The 21,721-nt window shown below is 33.4% G+C and overlaps 1 protein-coding gene across 1 annotated transcript; it reads left to right on the top strand.

Moving 5' to 3' along the window:
- Nucleotides 1-5,881: 5,881 nt before the first annotated feature.
- On the top strand, nucleotides 5,882-10,072 carry LOC128556248 (big defensin-like). The gene is made up of 3 exons (XM_053540706.1): nucleotides 5,882-5,950; nucleotides 7,809-8,058; nucleotides 9,192-10,072. Exons 2-3 carry the CDS (start codon nucleotides 7,827-7,829, stop codon nucleotides 9,317-9,319), a joined length of 360 nt encoding a protein of 119 aa, XP_053396681.1. The 5' UTR covers nucleotides 5,882-5,950; nucleotides 7,809-7,826; the 3' UTR covers nucleotides 9,320-10,072.
- Nucleotides 10,073-21,721: the final 11,649 nt, after the last annotated feature.

Genomic DNA, 21,721 nt, shown 5'->3' with positions numbered 1-21,721 from the left:
GGTACAAGACCCCTTTAATGACATACAAAAGCACATTCATAATTATGTTTGCAACTGTTAACAAAAAAGAAAACGAATGAGTATTTTGTTTTTTAAAACATTTTTTTTTAATAGACAAACATGTGTGATACTCCTGCATAATTTGCTCCTTAAAAATCAATAGGTTTTCCAAAATAAATGATACAGAATTAAAAATAGTCATAAACAAAATATCTCTTCTTTATATTATTGAACTTCATTTACAATTTTAAACTAACAATGTACATTTTCAGTTTGAAAGTTCTTTATGCATTTGTTTAAATGAAGAAGAAAATTTAGAGATAATCCTAAAGATGTAGGGACTATAAAGGGACTATAATGAGCGAAATATTAGAACTCGAGTTTTAACGAAACCAAAATTTTATAATATATATATATATATATAAATATATATATATATATATATATATATATCTGACAATTAGAATAATAAAAGAAGTGAAATATTTATTACATTCTTTTACCTCTTTGGTGGAGAGGTTAAGGTCGATGACTTTGAATTTGTTGTTCCGCATCGATGTGGGTTCGAAACCTCACTTGAGGTGTAAAATTCTCCATCTGAGAAAGCCATCCAGATGGCTTAAGGAAGGTCCGTGGTCCTACCTAGGTACACGCTCATGCCTGAAATAATGCCTGGATGTGTACCTTGGGTCTTCCTTCACAAAAAACAAAACAAAAAAAAAACCCCCCCCCCCCCCCGCCTGAATTAACGCCATAATTATGACCTAAATTATGTCAGTGTGTTAACCCAACAAAATAATGATTTTGAAAATCTTAGTAAAACAGAATAATCATGTTCTTCGTACCAAAAGTGTTATAGATGTTTTCTCTTACTGAGTAATTTCTTAAGCCTGATAGATTGGTGGATGAAAGTTATATATATATATATATATATATATATATATATATATATATATATATACAGGTAGTGTCTACTTTGAACTGACTTTGAATTTGAGTTTAAGAGTTCATCAACAAACTTTCAGTTTACATTTACAGAAATCGGTACAGAAACAGGATTACCAGAAGGGGAAGTTATAACATCAAGTTTAATGATATTAAATTTAAAGTTGTTGTAAAACAACATTATAGCAATATCCTCTTTGTCCAAATTTGAACACTTGCAATGCTGTGTAATGCGTTATGTTCTAGTTTGTGAAAAGACTGCATTCTAGAAATTGAAAAGGCGTAAGTTCTTAAGGTTCTGTGTATTCTAAAAGCTGAAAAGGCCTCACTGGTTAAGGTCCGAGTTTGAATCACTAATCCCTCTCCTGCATGAGTTCAAGCCTGGCTCTGGTTGTTGTTTGAGGAAGCGATGAAGCTGCCTTGTGGAACCCTATATTCATACATATGTGTGTAGGTGCACTTTGGGGTTCTCTTTCGCCAGTGAAGACTGGAAAGTTTGCCGTATGACCAGAACTATACAGGTTTGCATAGTGGCATATGGATATGATAAACAGATAACTTTCATGAAAATAATGAAAACTTTTGAGAAAATTAGATTTAAATGATTAAATAATAAATATTTTTTACGAAAAAACGAGTCAACTCTTGTGAGTTTATTGAGTTAAGTAAAGATATCTGGTTATCGAAAAAAAAAAAAAAAAAAAAAAAAAAAAAAAAAAAACCTGTCAATAAAATTCTCACTATTGCTGCACAAAGATAAACAGATTATTTATTCTCCCAAAACTCTTTAAAATTTTGCAAAAGCTTTCAAAGTTCATAAATTTTAAACACTTCAATGAAAATCAAAGTTTTTGCGAACATTTTTAACTTTCTGGGAAAAATCTAAAGTAAAGCAGAAATAGGAAATTCAGAACTTTTCTCGAAACCTTTAAATAGTTCTTAAACCTTTTAATTTTTGCAATAGCTTATTCATTTTGCTAAAAAAAAACATATCTTTTATGAAAGGAAGATTAACCATCTCATCTTCAAAATGTAATGCCTGGAGATTTAGTCTGGATTGCTTGTTAGATTACATAGTATCAAAGCAGCCAGTTATTCAAGAAAAAAAGGACGGGGAAATTGCGGGACGAACGGACGGATGGATGGATGGACGAAGCTGCGGCTATACGCTTCCCCGTGGAGAGCACAAAAGAAATATTTGATATTTAAAAAATGACGTTCTCAAAATACCTGAAGCAAAATGGACAGCTCTTGCCTTGACCGTTTTTCAATGATTTTAGGATTTCCCAAATTATAGTCTTTATCAAAAGTCTTCATAGCTAAATAAATTCAATAGCGTATATTGTAAGTTTAGTCTACTTTCAACACTTTGAAAGAGCCTGTACTCTTTTAATAAAATCAAAATCCAAGACTAGCCAAGAGTCTAAAACCCATGAAAAAATCTGAGTGAAAGAGAATGACATGCTCTTTATTATAAGCTTGCCAAAACCAGTCCAAAATTTTACCCGAAAGAAGTTATTAAAGATTTTAAACAAACCCCTACACCATTTTACCATCAATATTTTCCACTCATGAATGCATGCACTCAATTCAAGTGATAATGGTTGATACATGTATAGCCCACACACACACACACACACACACACACAAAAAACGTTTTTCAAGTTGTGAAAACAGTTTAACTTGTAAATTCATGCTGTTATCTAAATGTACCCGCTTATTTTGTTTACAACAATAAATAAAACACCTTAAAGTATGTTTAAGGATGTTGAACTGTAACGAAAATCATAAAATAAAGTAATCTTCATATGCTTTTTCAGCATTTATTCGTTTTTCATGGAAAGCAATAATCGTGATAGTTCTATCCAGATTGCTTGAAATACATTGCAGAGAGTTATTATCAGTTACCTTAAAATGTTGTAGCTACAACTACTACCTTATATTGTTGTAATTTCATTTGATGACAATGACTTTTTGTGTTACATTATTTGCAGCAAAGTACCCCTGAACAGTAAGAATGCTTCAAAATGACTAAAGCATAAGAGACACTTTCAAAATGATTAATTGAAATGATGATTATAACCAGTCTTCCTACGTTGTTACACAAACGTGATACCAATTAAACTTATTTTTTTGTAATTTCTCATTGTTGGATTTATACATTTTTCATTTTAATATATAAATTTTGTGTCAACCAAGGTATCATCGTTGAGAACAATTAATAACTTTGGCTAAAAGATCAAAACTTAATAACGTTTCTCAATGTCGTAAAATTTCTTTAAAGGAATTTATGCATTATTTTACTTTATTTTCATGCACTACTGAACTTTCTATCAGGGCCTCACTTAGCAACTTAAAGAATAGCTGTCGGTGTAAGTCATGAGAAAAGTGTGCATGCCATATATTGAATACATTGTGATTTAAATAAATGTAGGTCATATTTTGTCTTCCTGATCACTTGTTGGGAAAAGAACCTATTTGATTTTTCTTTCACTTTTAACGGATGCTTTATGTTGGCTTCAGTTTATTGGTCAATTCAGAGTTGTTCCCATTAGATTTTCTTGGGTAGGTACCATGTCTACTTATATTTATCTCCTAAATATTACATTTCGAGCCAGGTAATGCCTATGTTTCAGATACTACTTCATGACAAGGCATCTATAAGAAATTATTCAAAGGATTGTTTATTTATTTTCTTACTTTTGATAAGGCTTTGTTCCACATAGATTACATACGTAGAAACTATGTGCGCAGAACCATGTACTACATAAGAAACTATAACATCGATCGTGAGAAAGTCAAGTCTGGTCCAGCCTGATAAGGGCCCATAAAATCCCTGTAGACTTGACATGTAGTCCATGTCAGAGGATCATAAATGTTATTGATATGTACAGATAATTGGTTATTTCCTGGGTTTTGTATTTTATTGATTGAAATGCAGCTTTTTTTTTCAGAATATACACACAATTATTTTAGTTAATGATATACTTATTGTAATTGCTCAGTCATGTTGAGCTATGTCCTGACCAATTATATTGTAACACTTACAGCAAAGCAATTCTCACCCTTTTAGAAAACTCTCACCTTTATTTAATAAAAAATAAAATATTTATTTAAAACTGAATAAGAGAAATGACAAGTTCAATTATTATGATCTTTTTATCTAAGTTACAAAATAAAACCAGAAGAATTCATCATTGCTGGATTTTATTAGAAATTAAAGAAGAGTTCAGTTGCATTTTTAATAAATAAAAAGAAATATGGAGAGAAGGATTTTATGTATTAAAAATGCATGATAGATGAACAGAATTTTAGGCTGGAGACCTTTCTAATGAGACACTATGAAATGTGTTAAGTGAACTGAGTTATAAGAAAACGTTATTAATTGCAGAAAATTCTATATATAGTTCCCCGTGTGTAGCCTAAATACAGTTTCTTTTATATATAATAAAATCCAGCAATAAAGAGATATCATTGTTCAAAATACACTTGGTTTATTAGTTATAAAAGGTGCCTGAATGCATTTTCTCTTATTTTTAAAAATCCAGCAATAATGTGATATTATCGTAATAAAACTTGATTTTTGAAAAAATTAAAAACTACTGTTGTATCTTATCACTTTCTTTGTTTAAGCCTAATTCAACCAGGCTTTCTAAACTCGTTATAAAAATGAGAACTGGTTTGCTATAAAGGTGAGAAATATTATGTGCAATGTATGTACTGCACAGTAGCTATACAATAGCTTATTATGATAAACAGAATCTAGGCTATCAACGCAGACCGTACCATCCCTCGCATACCAGAATCAGTGTCTTTAAGCGTGATTGTCTCAAAGAATTAATATCATGGGTTGATAGCTCGTACAAAAGCAAGAATCAACGAAGTATCAAAAGTGATCTCTAAAATCAATAAAATCTGCAAAAAGATCCTTTGGAAGTAAAGAATGCAACCAAGAATATGTAAAAATATCCTTTGGAAGCAAAGAATGCAACCAAGAAGAATAATTATAGCAGAATCCGTTTGATTGAGTTTGTTCATGAGAAATAATGAAATGTGCACACCTCTCACACCCACTAGCATCGCCTTAAGCGGAACTCTATTACTCATACGTTGAATGACTCCATGATCCCAAAGGACCAGAAAATATAACAACACTCTGTGTGCCCTGTGTGGCTGCATTTGAACTATGTAAAGCGCCTTTGAACGTGAAATTGATCATGAAAAGGGCGCCATATAAATCTGGTATAATAAATAAATAAATAAACACTGAATCCAATACAGAAAAGGTTCTAAAACCTTCCATGGACAAAGATGAGCTTAGATTGTTTACGGGTGCTTCGGCCAAACATTTAAAACGACCTTCGACTTAGTGTACCTACAAACTAGAAAACGTAAGTCAATTTCATAACTTCAGAGGAAAGGAGTGTCCAGTTATCAAGCGGAAACGTTATCGTTAGTGGACTATGGTATATTAGGACACAATACAGTGCACATATATGAACGCTTTAATGTATTTACGTTTTCCTAGCACATTTGTTTTATTTTCCATATACACTTCGTGTTTTTATGATAAATAATCATATCTTTAATCGGACGTTTCTCAGGCTCAAATAAAACTGTACCTGTACCAATTTTACGTCTTAAAATATATCCACAAAAACCTACCATTTTTCATCTGAGATGAAAAGTTGTATTCTGTGAATACATACTGTGAATACTTACTTTTAACAACTTCCTTACTTTGTTTTGAAACATCACAGGTCAAGGTTCTGTACCTGCTGACTTTCTATGAACAGATGTTTACGACATTGGACCATGTACTTGCTGACAAAAGATATATTGTAAACACATTGTTTTCGTAAACAGAAATGACATTTTATCTCAAAAGCCAAATATGGAATATTATAAGTGCTTCCTTATCTATAATAACGACGCATTTGCTGAGTATAAAAGAAAGTGTGACTGCAAAGTTAACTTAAATCAAATAATTACAGAATTGGCAGATGTAAGTAAAGTATTCATACTATATAGTGGCTGAAAAAGTATATGTGGTCATGAAGGTCTTTAACTGAACCGACTGGTGCTACTTACGCAGTACAGATACATTAAAATAGACAGAAAAGAGTAAAGAAAAATCGAAAAACAATTGAAAAACAAAAGTAAAAATTCGTGCTATATTTGACAAAATGAATCATTTGAAAATATTATATATAAAACGTTTTAGAGATTACTTTCAACGGAGGCATTTAACTACGGAAGCATGGAGGGGACATCGGATGTTTTTATTTTAATTTATTTCGAGGCCACGAGTTATAACTAAAAAAGACGCAAAACAAATAATGTTATCTCGTGGCCACGAGATATAACTAAGACCAAAACAAAAAACAATTTCTTAATTCGTGGCCACGAAATATAAATAAGAAAAAAAAACAAAAACAAAAAAACGATTTCTTAAATTTCTTGAAATATAAGTAAGAAAGAAAAAAAAAATTTTTTTTTACTTATATTTCTTGGCCACGAATTAGCAAAAAATCGGTTTTCATTTTTTACTTACTTATATTTCGTGGCCACGAATTAGCAAAAAAAATCGTTTTTTTTTGTTTTTTTTCTTACTTATATTTCGTGGCCACGAATTAGCAAAAATCGTTTTTTGTTTTTTTCTTACTTATATTTCGTGGCCACGAATTAGCAAAAATCGTTTTTTTTATCTCAGTTATATTTCGTGGTCACGAATTAAGAAACTGTTTTTTTCTGAGTTATATCTCCTGACCACGAGATAACATTTTTTGTTTTTCGTTTTTTTAGTTATAACTCGTGGCCACGAGATAAATGAAAATAAAAAAATCCGATGTCCCCTCCATGCTTCCGTATGTAACGAACATTTAAGCATATATGACTTTTGTTCCGTCTTGTTTGATTGAACAGTTTGTGTTATGTTCGGAAATATCATGTTTGCTGACAATTTTTCAGTTTTTAATTATTATGACAGCATCCGTGATTGCCAATGCTGGGGAGTCACGATTTTTGGTTATGTCTTAGATGAGTATGAGGTGCTGAAATCGAAAAGCATTCATGAAAATCAGTTCTTAAGAAATTAGTAGGAAGTATCTTTTTTATCTTTGATGACCAAACACACTCTTTTGCGCTTTAATAGGTGCTATTGTGTTTTCATTTTACGTTTATGAGGATTCGATGTTTTAGTGCATTCCAATATATTATGTGTTTCATCTTCTTCACTTTTTTTGAACTCATTGACGAAATGAACATTGTGCATAAATTAATAACTTTAACGAAGTTAAAATTTTAGTATCTAGTTTTCATAAGATCGGGAACCTTGCTGACATGGAAAATATTCAGGTTGTACTATTGTGTCTTGAAAACAACTAGTAAAAACAGAATTGCGATTTAAAGACATCAGTACGACAGAAATTTGTATGTCAGTGATATAAGTTTTACAGGAAAGCAAGATCAAAACGATATTAATTAGGTTATGATTAAAACTTCTTTATTTGAATAAATCGAAGTTTGAATGTCTGGTTAAATATATTGTATGATTATTTAAACATAACTTTCCATGGGACCGCATTAGTTTTATTGATAATTTCCCTATAGATATGCGAAAAGTATAACTTTTTACTACAGTTAGATTTCTGTAGAAATATACCAGTGCCTTTAAAGTAAAATGTCTACGATAAAGAAAGTTCAGAAATATCTTGCCCCACCCCACCTCACCCTACCCCCTGTCTGTCTGTCTTTCTGTCTGTCTCTCATTCTCGGTCGGTCGGTCAGTCTGCCATCCTACCTACCTGCCTATTTAATGTCTTACAATATTGAACGCAGAATACATGATTTTACTTTGACAGTTTTACAGAATAGAAGCAATGGAGAGAACGACAATTTACTGTATAGTTTACATTACTCTGCTAACGGTAACAACTCCGGCACTATGTCTTCTCACGGAGTCAAAGGACGAACAACATGACAACCAGAAAAGATTTGCTGTCGCTGCTCTCCCACTGTATGCTGGGGTCGCAGTTTCACCGTGGGTTTGGGCGGCGCTTATTGCGGCTTACGGTGCAGCAGCACTCTACGAATATTCCGTCTCAAAAACTTGTATCCTTTATTCCTGATAAGTTATCTTCTTGTTTAAGGCAATATTTTATAAAACTTATAGCACTAAAATTACATTCACATATAGTCTGTTTCCGGTAAACCAATTGTAGAAAAGCAACATTTAATTTTTGAAATAATTTGTTTCTTGTTATTTATGTGAGAAATGGCAACCAAATATATATGAAGAAGGATGAAATAAGTTGTGTAATATATCTGGAAAGTGTGTTTAAGAAAGGAAGCCTGGCCTAAACAGGAAATAATTCATCCAAAGTAAATATTTCAAAATTTAGTGTAACATTTGCTAGCCTGACTTACTGTTTTTACATCACCAGTTGTTAGATATTCCAAAATGAAGGCTTTGACTATGGCCAGTTATGAAGAGTAGACTTTTCTCTCCACCTATAAGATTCTCATTCTTCTGCAATTTAAGGTATTTGTCTATAGAACAAACAAAACTTCCTCCGAGTTCGATTACCATTAATTGCAAGATTGTATATAAGTATTACTAGTTCTCTATACAAAGCCATATCTTTGTTTCTTTCTTTTTCGTCTTTTATGTATTACTTGGATAGATTTGCAACACAAATTTACAAAAATATTTAGTTTCATTTTGAGTACAGATTTCAACCATCAAAATAATAAAGAACATGTGTGTTTTTATTTCACGAAAGCAAAAAAAAAAAAATAAAATAAAAAAAAAAAAAAATAAATAAAGCAATAACAAATGAATCATCAGAATACATATTGAGATGTCTACAAACATTTATTTTGTCTATAAATGATTAACAGAAGAAATATATTATACACGGACCCGTTCTTGATTTGGTGATTTCTGAAACTAGGGGTCTGGGTTATAGATTGACTATATATGGAAGTTTACTCTGTGAAAATATTTCTAATATTCTAAAAACAAGTGTGTAATTACAGGAACTTTCAACACGTACATGTATATGGTTTTTAAAGATTCTAACTATAGCTTATTATGGATGAAATACCATAAGGAATAAAGCAAAAAAAAAATCAGATAGGTTTGAACATCAGTTACGTTGATTCCGTTTTGTAAAAAAGTATTTTCAACTTGGAGGGTGACGGCATACATACATGTTTATTTCATGTCTTTAACTATTCCACAGCATCTGACAGTCACTCCTGCGCAAACAACAGAGGATGGTGTAGAGGTACATGCTTCAGCCATGAATACATTGACAATTACAATAGCCCCGTATGTGGAAATTATCATTGCTGCAGACCTAGAAATTAAGATTAATTCGACGTTATTTGTATTTGTTTTCAAATAAACAAGAATAAATAAAATAAATGCTTGTTTTAGAAAATTATCAACGGACCTTTACTCATGTTTTATTTGCGACTAGGAATTCAATTGAAAATTGTTTATCGATTACCCGTTTTATGCCTTGTATTTCGTTTCAATAAGGCATGAATTGAAGGGTTGATTAGTTGATAACCTTCCATATGTTGCTAATACCTAATTTTAGCAAGATTGTGCCATATTGACTATATAAAATTAAGTATACATGCTCATAGTTTTTGCCATTGATATTGTTTGCACATAATTTGCTTATTCGGTACAATTCTAGTCATTATGATATCTGTTGCTGATATTCCACTAAGTTGTACTTGTCGGCATTTTGCCATGTTAATACTCTCTGTTTATTTATTTGTATTATATATTTGTACTGGTTATTGTTTAAACATTTTGCCATGCTGCTCTCCTATCTGTGGAGGTAATAAAGAATTTATCTATCCGCCATTAAACAGATCAAAGCTAAGTAACAGTTTGGAATTTGGAACTTTTGTACAAGAGTTCATTATTTTCAAAATGATACACAATTAGTTTGTCTTTGTTGACATATTTTGACATTATGACCAAAAACTACGTATTTGTAACAACCCCTATAATGTAGTCCTCGAATAAGTCCGAAGTTTATATATATTCTCATTTTATGCAAGTTAATGAAACACTTTTGTCAATGAAATAAATTCTACATTAACACTATGATTGATGTTATTTTTGTGTACCTCAATGCTTGGATGTTCAGAAATCGGCATAAAGAAAAAAGAATTTGTTTATTTTAGTGAATATGTAATGTATTTCACCTTGAAGTTGGACAATTTTCATATTTCAAAGAAAAATTGTCTAAATTTTTTCGTTGAGAAATATTCCATATTCATGAAAAACAAACACAGATCCTGAACACATAAGAGGTTGTTTTCATTAGCAATCATCATTAGACCGTACACGGGCAACAGCACCCATTAAATCTTACACATAATACAACACTTTTAAGCACGTGTTCCTATTTTAACATTTTCCAATTTTCCTGCTTAAGATAATTGAAATTTATCATATTCGAAAATAAATAAATAAATAAATAAATGAATAAATAAAAAGTCATCTTTATCCATCAGAAAATGTTTCAAGCCGCACGAATAAATTGAAATGTGTGTTTGCTTGTTTTGAGTTTAACGCCGTTTTTCAACAGTATTTCAGTTATGTAACGGCGGGCAGTTAACCTATCAAGTGTTCCTGGATTCTGTAACAGTACAAACATTTCTCTGCAAGTAGCTGCTAAATTCCCCACATGAATCAGAGTCGGAGGACAAAATATTTCAGACACAGTGTCTTTCATCAAATCGTCACGGGAAACATATGTCCCGCTTGGGGATCGAACTCACGATCCCGCGATCCGTAGATATCTGCACTCTCCCTAATGAGCTAAGCGGGCGGGCTTAAAATTTAAGTGTATACAGTTATTGTTTCTATTGTTCGGGTCTCTCGACGGGTCGCCTTTAAGGTATTAGATCACTAATAGAGAACCTCCTTTTTGAAGAGTATTCAATTCCTACCATAAACCTACTTTTACTGCAATTCTTAGGGGGGCGTAGGGTCAAGCCCTACTGGGACCAAATTATTTTTCCCTTATTTTCCATTTTTTCTAGTAAGTTTTTACTTCTTTCAAGACTCATTATTGATTTCTTGTAAAAAAAATGGAAAAGATGAATCTTATAAGCGATTTCTTGGTGTTCAAAGTGAATTTACTAGTTAAACAGAAGGGGTAGAGTTACACATCTTTAAAAATATTGAGTTACACGCGGTGAAAGTTCTCTTAGATTATATATTGTGGAAGAAATTTAGGTAGGTTTTACGTCTGCCCTAAGGTTATTTTTAAATCATGTAAGCAAAATTCAAAAAAGAAACGCATCATTCGACCTCACTTTTTCAATGTTTAAGTATGAATTCTGTCTCATTAAATCCGTTTACTTGAGGTACCATAGAAAAAATGATACTGACATTTTTATTTTGTGTTTTACAATTGTTTACCAATAGTTTGATGTTTCTTATATTAAAATTTATGGTAAAGTGAGTTCTCTGCAAACGTTTTAGATAGTGGCTATCACTTTGAAATTTGTCTCTACTTGAGCTTGAGGAGATACCGTAAGTTATACAAAATTTATAAAAAACGGCACGTTAAAAGTTGTTTAAAAATTGCAAAATAGTGCAAAACACGGTTACCTTTCAGAATATTCCAAGCAAACGCCATTTTGTTAACATTACTATTAGTTTTTTAGGTAGGAGTTTTGTTAAAAATCAACGAAATAGACCGAAACGTCTGAATCTAATACAGGTTTTATTTTACTTTGGTAATGCAATAGCAAGCTGAGAACCAGCTGTTGAGATATATAAACCTAAAGAGATTCTTCCTAAATGAAAAATATTTCCTTTCTGCGTTATTGATCGATAATTTAACAGAGACCGTTTTGTCTCAAATATTCTGAACGTCAACATAATAAACAGGCCATTGTCTGGGTTTTACACAAAAATAGTAAACTTTTAAATTGCAACATTGACACAAGTTATATATGGAACGAAGGTGTTGGCCCGTACTATGTACCATTACGTACCGAATCGATTCGGAATGTAACAATCCGAATCACGATTAACACCATCGTTCCTTGTACAAGAACACATTTTTTGTCATATCAAAGGGAGCAAATCGGAGTGTATGATCTTAAAAGTAAAATAATTACTTTCGTCTCTTTATAAGAATTTTAGAAAATGAAATTTATACTAGTGGTATGGTGGTAACTGTCGTATGAATTTGAACAATTCAGAAGCAGAAATGCACGTTTCCCGAACAAACCTATGTCAGAATAGAAAAGAAATATTTGTGATTTTGAGATCATAGCAAAACACAAAATTCGCAAGCATTAAATTGAAAATCTAACAAAGATGACCGAAACACAAATATTCGATACTTACTGTTCTCAACAAAATAAAAAGAAATCTTACCTTTTCTCGCTTTGGCTAAACGGTTTTGTTAATAGACGTTTCGTAATTTATTTTTGTGTAAAAAATTACCTGTTCAAAAAATCCAATACAATACATGTATGTGGTTACTGTGTGAGTTTTTTAAAACGGTGCGTGGTCGTAAAATTTCTTCATAACATTTAAAATTATTTTTCTAAACGTGTAGCAATTTCATAAATGTCCTTTAAGTAACTATTACCGTACACGCAAAAAAACAACAACAACAAAACAACTAAGTATTGCGTTAGAAGATTTGTTTAGAGTAGACTGTCCAATAAAAAGTCTACCATTGTGCGATTGTCCATACGATTCCTCCGCTGGCTCCTTGCATTTAGCTTTATAAGCTTTATATGGGCGGCGGTTTTTTGGTCGCCCAGATACATGTATTACGATTCGGAAATTTATTACCTGTATTGCTTTGTAATGCTTGCACTACTTTAATGTCTAATTTTGCCTTTTAATGCAATTTTAATAAATGCCCATATTTCATTCAAATCAACTGTGTTTGTGTTTGTGTTTGTGTTTCTTTCTCATCTCCATACAAGTTCGCCTAGCCTGTGACTTTCCCCACAGGACAACCCTGACTCAGGACAATACATAAATAGGCTGTTATCAGAATTACCAATTTCAAAAGCCTGACCGCATAAGGAGGAACTATTGTGAAAAAAAATTGTGAACAAAATCCGTAACCTTTCAAAATGTTTGTCTTTGCTTCAGTAAAAATTTTGCACATTGTTTTTTACCCTTATTAAAAGAGAAATGCCAACTGCCATTCCTGTGCAGATAAGGGTGTATAATACCTTAGGTTTTAGAAATAACAGCTACTACCAAACCGTTCGCTTTTACGTCGGCCCATGAGTACAGCATGTAGCGTTCTCGGGGAAAATTTTGTAGGATACAGTCTTTTTGCGTGGAGTTCTGTTAAATACTAAATACGCATTGAAAATACTGACATCAATCTTTCTTGATGTCTCGTTGGTCAGCTGGGGGCATTTACAATGGTAAATCCCGTTTTAGAGCCACAAACAATACACGCGTCCCGTACTTTTAAGACCAGGTGTTATTAGTATTGTGTACAACTGATTCACCTTTGGTTTTACTTTCCATTGTTTCTCTGTTAAAACTAGATTCAGAGGTATCATCATCTGCATGTCTGGAAAGAACAGTTAGATTTAGTCTTGTTATAATTTCTGGTCCTTTGGGATCATGGAATATATTCAATATATATATAATATACTTCCTCTTAAGCCGGTGTTAAGGAGCGTGAGTGGTACAGATTTTATTAGAGGTACGAGCATTGTTCAATGAATACGTAGACAAATTTGTTCCCTTTGTTTGCAGTTTAGTACAACTTATACCGTTATAACCATTTACATATCCGCTAACTATGGTGGCTGATTTCTGCCATTTCGTGTGTTCGTGTCGGCGAGGCGAAATGTCAAAGTAACGAAATAATGCTTATTTGTCGTGTGTTCGCCTTTCGACTTTCGAGGCTAATACACGAAGTAGCGAAACATTGAAGGCGAAGTAACGAAATTTCAGAGGCGAACACCTTTCACTTTTCGTGTCGGCGGGTATTAAAACTTCGTGTTTTCGCCCTTATTTTGTCGTGTCTTCGTGTATTCGCCTTGAAAGGTTAAAGGCGAACACACGACGATTGAGCTGATTTCGACCTTTCGTTACTTCGACCCACCGACACGACAACTGTTCCGTGTAGGGTCTGCCTTAATACAGTAATGGACAGTATTGTAGCAAGACATCTTTTATGGAATATAAATCACTATCTTTCATAAATATAGAACAAATGTTATTCTATAAATCGTAAAACACATTATTTAGATAGCATTCAAAGTTCAGGGCGGTTGTTGTATGTAGCAATTTACATTTTATTTCATAAAAACGGAATAAAAATCCGATACCTTGACAGTTCCTCTTGCTTCCTTATAGTATATTTCTCGATTTAAAAAAACGTTTCATCAAAAATTCATAACGTTACGCTGCAATTGATAAAACAAAACCTGAACTAAACATTGTTATTTATCTTTGAAGCGTCATGACGTCTTTCCTGTTTACGGACGTTGGTTTCCCGCGCTTTGTTTAACCCTTTCGCTGCCAACGGAAAATTCAAAAGATGCCAAAGTGACGTCGATGACGTCGAAAACCGTTAGAGAATCTTGACGTCAGCGGTCATGTTCATGCTAATTGATGCTTTAATTGAATTGTTTTACATTGCGATTATAATTAGGGTTTTTTGTCAGTAAATGAAATTTTCTTAAATCCGATCATATACAGGTTATTTGTTTGTGTGAGATTAAAGTATCTTTCACGAGTTAACACCGAATACAATATTTTCATGAGTGGTTTACCCACAGGTGAAAATATAAGATATGGCGTCCATGAGTGAAAGATATTTAGATATTACATGTAAAAACAAAGAAATTTTCTTTTTTATTTCTGTTTTGACTAACTTTACCCATTTTATAGTTTCTTACAAGTGAAAAATATCTTCAGTATTTAATATTTTTCACTGAAAATACCAGCTATATTTCACTCTAACATTTCGATAAATCACTGAAAAACATTTAATAAGACAGGTAATTCTATATGTTTAGAGCTAAAATGAATACTTTGGCAATACACTGTACTTGTTTCTCGGGTCGGGGGTTCGTTCTTGGGTAAATCACATATATAACTGTAAGCTTCAACATGCATATTCTGATCACTCTTAATTAGGGATAAGAACAGACAATTTTTCTCTTTTGTGAAACATCCGAGGACATAAAACTATGAAAACACTTTATTATGATGTTATATATGACAATTTACAGAAGACAGAACATGCGCGAATGCCGAGAACTGTTGGATAACCCGTGAAACAAGATATTTTACGCTGTGAAAAAAGTATATATTTCGTCTGTATATTTGGCGGATAAGAAACAAAAACAAAGACTTCTCGTTTGCAGTACATCGTAAGCTGATCGGATTTTACGTTCGATATATGACAAACAAATTTTAAAATTGATAATCGCTGTGGCAGCATTATGATTTACATAGACAAATTGCCACACTTGATCTTTCCTAATACGAATACTCCTGAAACTAATTCAAAATATATCCGCTGCTTTGTGGATGTTTACAACTTTGAGCAAGATAATTAATTACCCCTTAAATTTCCTTATGAGTTGTGCATGATTTGAAAATATTTGAGCGTTTTTCTTCAAACCAATTTTAACCGATTCAATTTTGTCTTAATAGTTTGCTTTTTTTTTTCTTTTGCCTCAAAGGGACAGCCTCAAGACGAACAGATAGCAAACGTTCACTATTGTATACATATTGGATATGTATACATACTGGATATGAAACGTCACAAATCATTAGTATTTCAAGTTTGATATAAAACTACGTGCAGCTAATTTATTCTGTTTTACATCACATTGACTGACTACCGCTTTAGGGAGCTTTTAGGCAAGCCCCTTAAGATTCATGTAAAGTGTTTGAGACTGCCCCTCGAGTAAATTTTTGTTTCATGTTTTGAGACCTCATAGGCCTTTGTTTTGCATACATTGTATACCAAACCGTTCAGAAGGAGTAGACATGTCATTCAAGAGAGGTTGTTTTGCTCGGTACAATAATATTTCTCTTTTATGACATGTACTTTGCTTGTCCACATTCGGTTTTGTAAAAAATATCAAACTTCTTTTTAAAAAATATTTTGACATTAGGTATTTACTTATTGTGTGCCTAACATATTTCTCCAGGTACTCCCAGTGTTAAAATTGCTACAACACATCTACATTTCAAAAATTTGCCAAAATTGCAAAACGAAAGTGAAAGTAGAGCTGTCAAAATGACAAAATACTCCTATATTTCAGAAAATATGTAAGTTAACTGTATTCCAATACTAGGAGTACCTAGATTAATATGTTACAGACACAAACAAAACGTATTTAAAGAAAAAATACTTTTGAAAAAAAAAGTTTGATATTTTCTACAAAATAGAACCGTGACGGTCGAAGTAACTGCAATTTTAGACAAAATACTTATTCTCAAAGAAGCTTACCTTTGTGTAATGTATTCCCTACTTCCTCTAAACAATTCAGTGTATTTATAATAAATAGAAACGGTCTTCGAAGAATAAATTTCCAAAATCAAAATTCACCTGAGGGGTGGTGTCCAAACACTTTACATGAACCTTAATGGCGTACAATAGGGGCCTCCGTGGCCGAGTGGTTAAGGTCGCTGACTTCAAATCACTTGCCCCTCATCGATGTGGGTTCGAGCCTCACTCGGGGCGTTGAATTCTTCATGTGAGGAAGCCATCCAGCTGGCTTACGGAAGGTCGGTGGTTCTACCCAGGTGCCCGCTCGTGATGAAATAATGCACGGAGGGGCACCTGGGGTCTTCCTCCACCATTAAAGCTGGAAAGTCGCCATATGACCTATCATGTGTCGGTGCGACGTTAAATCCAACAAAAAAACAAAACAAAAAAAACCCCAACATATTAAAGACAATTATAGTTATGCCTCTGACTATGTAATTATTGTAATTTGCAACAACAGCTCCATTACAATCATTGTCAACATAATATTAGACATTCTTAACTAAATAAAAAATATCAACAACGGTAGTTACTTTCAACATACATGAAACTGAAACTGAACTATTTATGCAATTTTTCAGAAGCGATTTAGTTACATGTGGTTTTAAATTAATAAAATATATGTTGATGTTTTTATGGATTTACCGATATTTTTTCACGAGCATTTTAGTTACATACGGAGTTTCTTTACCAGTTTCCCCCGATCTTCAGCCGATCACCACAGGGAGCCGTGATATGTCTCGCCCAGGATCCGAGCTCCTGAATATGAATATATAGCTTCCCGGCGAGCATAATATAAAGTAAATACATTTCATTGTACTTGTCTTTAAAAGTAGATATGGCATTATTTCTTTTAATTATTTTATTACGATTTCTTTACATAAACCTGAAAAGAAGAGCTTAAACGCTGTCATGTTACAATAAATGATAATCGAGAGAGTTTTAGCCAAATTTATAGGGAATCGATCCTACCGATTTTCGTCGCTTTGAAGTCGGGATCGATCCCTCTACAGTAGCATGCGATATACCGAATGTGATATATACTATCGAATTAAAAAAATCTGTGCTTCCGGCACGTGCACAGAGCGTCTGACTTCGGACTTTGGAAGAATACGCTTTTTCCTTGTGACATAACTTGCGTCTTGCACATCAGTACAAATATGGGCCGTGTTGTTTTTTATTCCAAAATCTACCTTTAAATTGATAGGGAATCGATCCTGCGCGAAACGACGAAAATCGGGATCGATCCCTCTACGGTAACATTCGATATACCGGATGACATATTTATTATCGAAAATGTGTCCTTCAATTTCTCATTAAACAATCGAGCATTTTCATCATTTTTTTTTTTTCAATGGTTGAAAGTGCGGATAGAAATCTGTAACTCTCGGGTAACTGTTTTGCGGTAATGCGGCCCGCTTGAAGATGCGAATGAAAATATATGGCTCTCGGGTAACTGTTTAGGCGGTATCAAGGCTCCGAGAGTCATAAATTTCAATCCACACCAACTAATGGTAGATTCTTCTTCCTGCATACCGTATTCTTCAATTAAATATAACAAATGATTTCCTTTTAAGTACTATTTCATCATAGTAGCGTATGAATTTACGCATTCATTCATAAATTACAGTATGTGAGTCATCTTAAACCCCGAGGGTAAGTTCACATCGGAGCTCTAGGGAAGGGTAGGCTGTTGTGTAAATGATACTTACCCCACCAGTAAAGTAACTGACCAATCAAAAATTGGGCCGTGGAAGTATGTAAGACTTTTTTCCCTGCACACTGAGCGCTGTGATAAAAGCAAGGAACCAGTAAACCCTACCTCGCCATGGAGTTTGCGGAGTTCAGGTCTTCAGCAGGGAAGATACGATGGTGTACTTACTTATACCGTTCAAGTGGGTTATCGAGTACAGTGTCAGTCTCTACTCTACCCTAGAGCTTCGATGTGAACTTACCCCGAAGTGTATGACGAGTTTTTCCAGCACCGGCAAACCTGTCTGGTATGCAAGAAGGTTTTTTCCAACACCGACAAAAACACGGGAAAATCCTGTCCAGCATGCAAGAAAAGGCAAATTGCGTTGCTGCATATCATGTGTGACTTCTCTAATTTTAAAAATAAAAGTTCACGTACTGAGGTGTTACAATGTAACTATAATGTGAGCCTAAAAATCTACTTTTTACTCTTAACTCGGCTTTCCCTCTACTATGGAAACACGTGTGCAACTAAAAATGTGAACGTTACTTTTCTATATTTCAAAAAGAGCCATGAAAGGGAAATGAATCACAAAAAAAAAAAATAAAACAAACAAACAATACATTGTACGATAAAGATGAATGTAGAAACTGTATTCCGTCGTTCATTTAAAAAAAACAACAACAACATAAGTTTGAAAATATCCTATTATCCTAATAGTATACAATATCTAAACACACCATAGTTTAATTAAAAGTTCTTTTGTTTTCATATCGACATCGTTTCAAATATTATAGGTAAAACTATATTTTTATTTGTTTGTCTGTACTTGAGTGCGCGTTGTATGCGTTGTTTGATTTCATTTTTTCAACACCGGCAATGATTATAATATCTTTATAAACTAATTACAACACACACATTTATATATATTTAGTATTATTTACATACTTCATTGGATGTCTAGTGTATTTTTATCACATCGGTACCGTACGGGGAATGTCTCGAACAGTCGCACACTTATTTATACAGTTCAAATTATTTGAATATTGATTCAGTCTCCTTCGAGATATGAAGTATAATCATATTATATTAAAAATGAAATAAAATGTTGTTTGGTTTTTAAAGTCAGATCGACATAATTGTATGTCATGTGGCGACTCTCTAGAACCGTTGACCTTCCGTTTGCCAGCCGGATGCTTCCTCACATATAATAATTCAACACCCTAACGAACCAGCGACGGTGAAGGTCAAGTGATTCCAAGTCAGTGACCTTTATCACTCTGCCAATGAGACCCCTAAACACAATTCAATGGGGTCTAACTGTAAACATTCTCTAGATTCAGATTAATGTAAACATTACTCAAGCTGAAGGCACCTTAACAATAAAATCTTGCAAAGTATTACTTTATTTCAGGATCACAATTATTTTTTATATCTGTAAAATATTCATCACGATTTTATGAAAGATATAGGTTACAAGTTTGTTAAACTGTCGAGACATTTCAAAGGCAGTGCACGACACTTGGAAGTTCCTTACACAGAGCGTGAAAAGGACTTTTTCAGTAAAATATTTTATGCCTCCAGTTTGATTCAATAGAACTTTGTTCGACTTTTTATTAGGAAATATTTTAGTTTTTAAATGGTTTGCTAGGCTGAACAAGTACTATCAACATAATATTTAGTAATTTGTTCAATGTATTTCGATTTACTGAATAAAAAACATTTCAATTGAATATTTCTTCTCGCAAAACGTGCGTTGTAGTCATTTTATCACGTTTCTTCGGTCAGTCGTACAACACCCAAACCAACGATAGGTATTTATTATTTCGGCGGGAACTTTTGATACGTTAACGTCTTTAAAGTGACGTCAACTCGAAAATGACGTCATAATATGCCAGTAAGATTGTTATGTTTTCATTTCCATAGAGACAATAGTATGTATATCTGCTTGGAAAATAATAACACTGACATCAAATAAACGGGGTAAATGTTCAGTTTAGATCGGCCCAAATCGGCCCTTGGCACTCAACGTAGTAAACAACATCGGCCCAAAATCGGCCCTTGGCACAGAAGTGGTTAAATACGCTGCTAGAAGAAATAGTTCTAAAAAGAAAGTCGTTCGATTGATTTTATTTCTATTTTTATTTCTTTAATATGGTATGCAAGAAAATGATTCTGTCACTGGTTGTAGGTGCAGATGGGAATATCGGCTCTCGGGTAACTGTTTACGCGGTTATTCGGCTGGATCCTCGTAACCGCCTAAACAGTTACCCTCGAGGCCGGAAATTCCCATCTGAACCTACAACTGGTAATAGAATCTTATAGTATATAGAGGCGTAATGTATGAAATCTATAAAATATCAGTGTTATCTAACTTTCATAAGTAGTTGATATTTTCTGTGTGACTAGCGCTGTAGAGTTTTCTTACGTATTCGACATTTTAATTACATATGCATTTGACTTTGAATAATTACTGTCGTATTTTCTTGAACTTAGTTAAAAATATCTGTGAGATTTTCCCAAAAATATCTTGAAAGGTTACATGAAATAAATCAGACGCGGCTGTTTATATACCGACTATATGTTTCATTAATCGACGATATAATTAATGCGCATGACTACCGGAAGGCGAATACACGAAAGGACGAAATTGCACATTTGTCGTGTGTTCGTGTCGGCGGGTCGAAGACACGAAAACACGAAAGGTCGAAAACTGCTTATTTGTCGTGTGTTCGCCTTCCGACTTTCGAGGCGAATACACGAAGACACGACAAAAGAAGGGCGGCAACACGAAGTTTTAATACCCGCCGACACAAAAAGTGAAAGATACAAAAGTTCGTGTGTTCGCCCTTGAATTTTCGTTATTTCGCCTTCAATGTTTCGTTACTTCGTGTATTCTCCTCGAAAGTCGAAAGGCGAACATATGACAAATAAGCAGTTTTCGACCTTTTGTGTTTTCGTGTTTTCGACATTTCGACCCGCCGACACGAACAAATAAGCGTTATTTCGACCTTTCGTGTTTTCGTTACTTCGACAATTCGCCTCGCGGCACGAACACACGAAAAGGAAATGGCAGAAATCAGCCACCATAGCTAACAAATATAGTTATCAAAGGAGAATGGTATCACACAGTACAAAACTACAGGTTATTTGATAATCACAGCAACACCCAGTCGACGTTTTAACGTCTTATGAAATGTAGAATCATTAAGTTTATTTGATCTTGCAAATACAAACGTCTGGTATCTGGCAAACGCCTTTGGTGGTATTATTAGTTACACTTCTTGTTGGTGACAGGATACGGGATATACGCTGTCGAGGAAATCAAAGCTCGAGCCTGATATGGATTTTCGAGACCAACAAGCAGTGTAACGATTTTATCTTGCTAACTACCCTTTACTTACATGTTATAATCAACACATTTTGAAAATTAACAAAGCTACTTACAGTGCAGACTGGAATCCTACAATCATTTGTTTGGTCATCACGTTTTGTTTATAGTTGATTTACACCAGCCATAAGATGCACAATGACCTGTGTT

This window comes from Mercenaria mercenaria, chromosome 4 (genome assembly GCF_021730395.1).
Source record: "Mercenaria mercenaria strain notata chromosome 4, MADL_Memer_1, whole genome shotgun sequence".
Lineage (NCBI taxonomy): Eukaryota > Metazoa > Mollusca > Bivalvia > Venerida > Veneridae > Mercenaria > Mercenaria mercenaria.
Note: the sequence above shows the minus strand (reverse complement) of the source record. Positions and strands in the feature narration are given on the sequence as shown.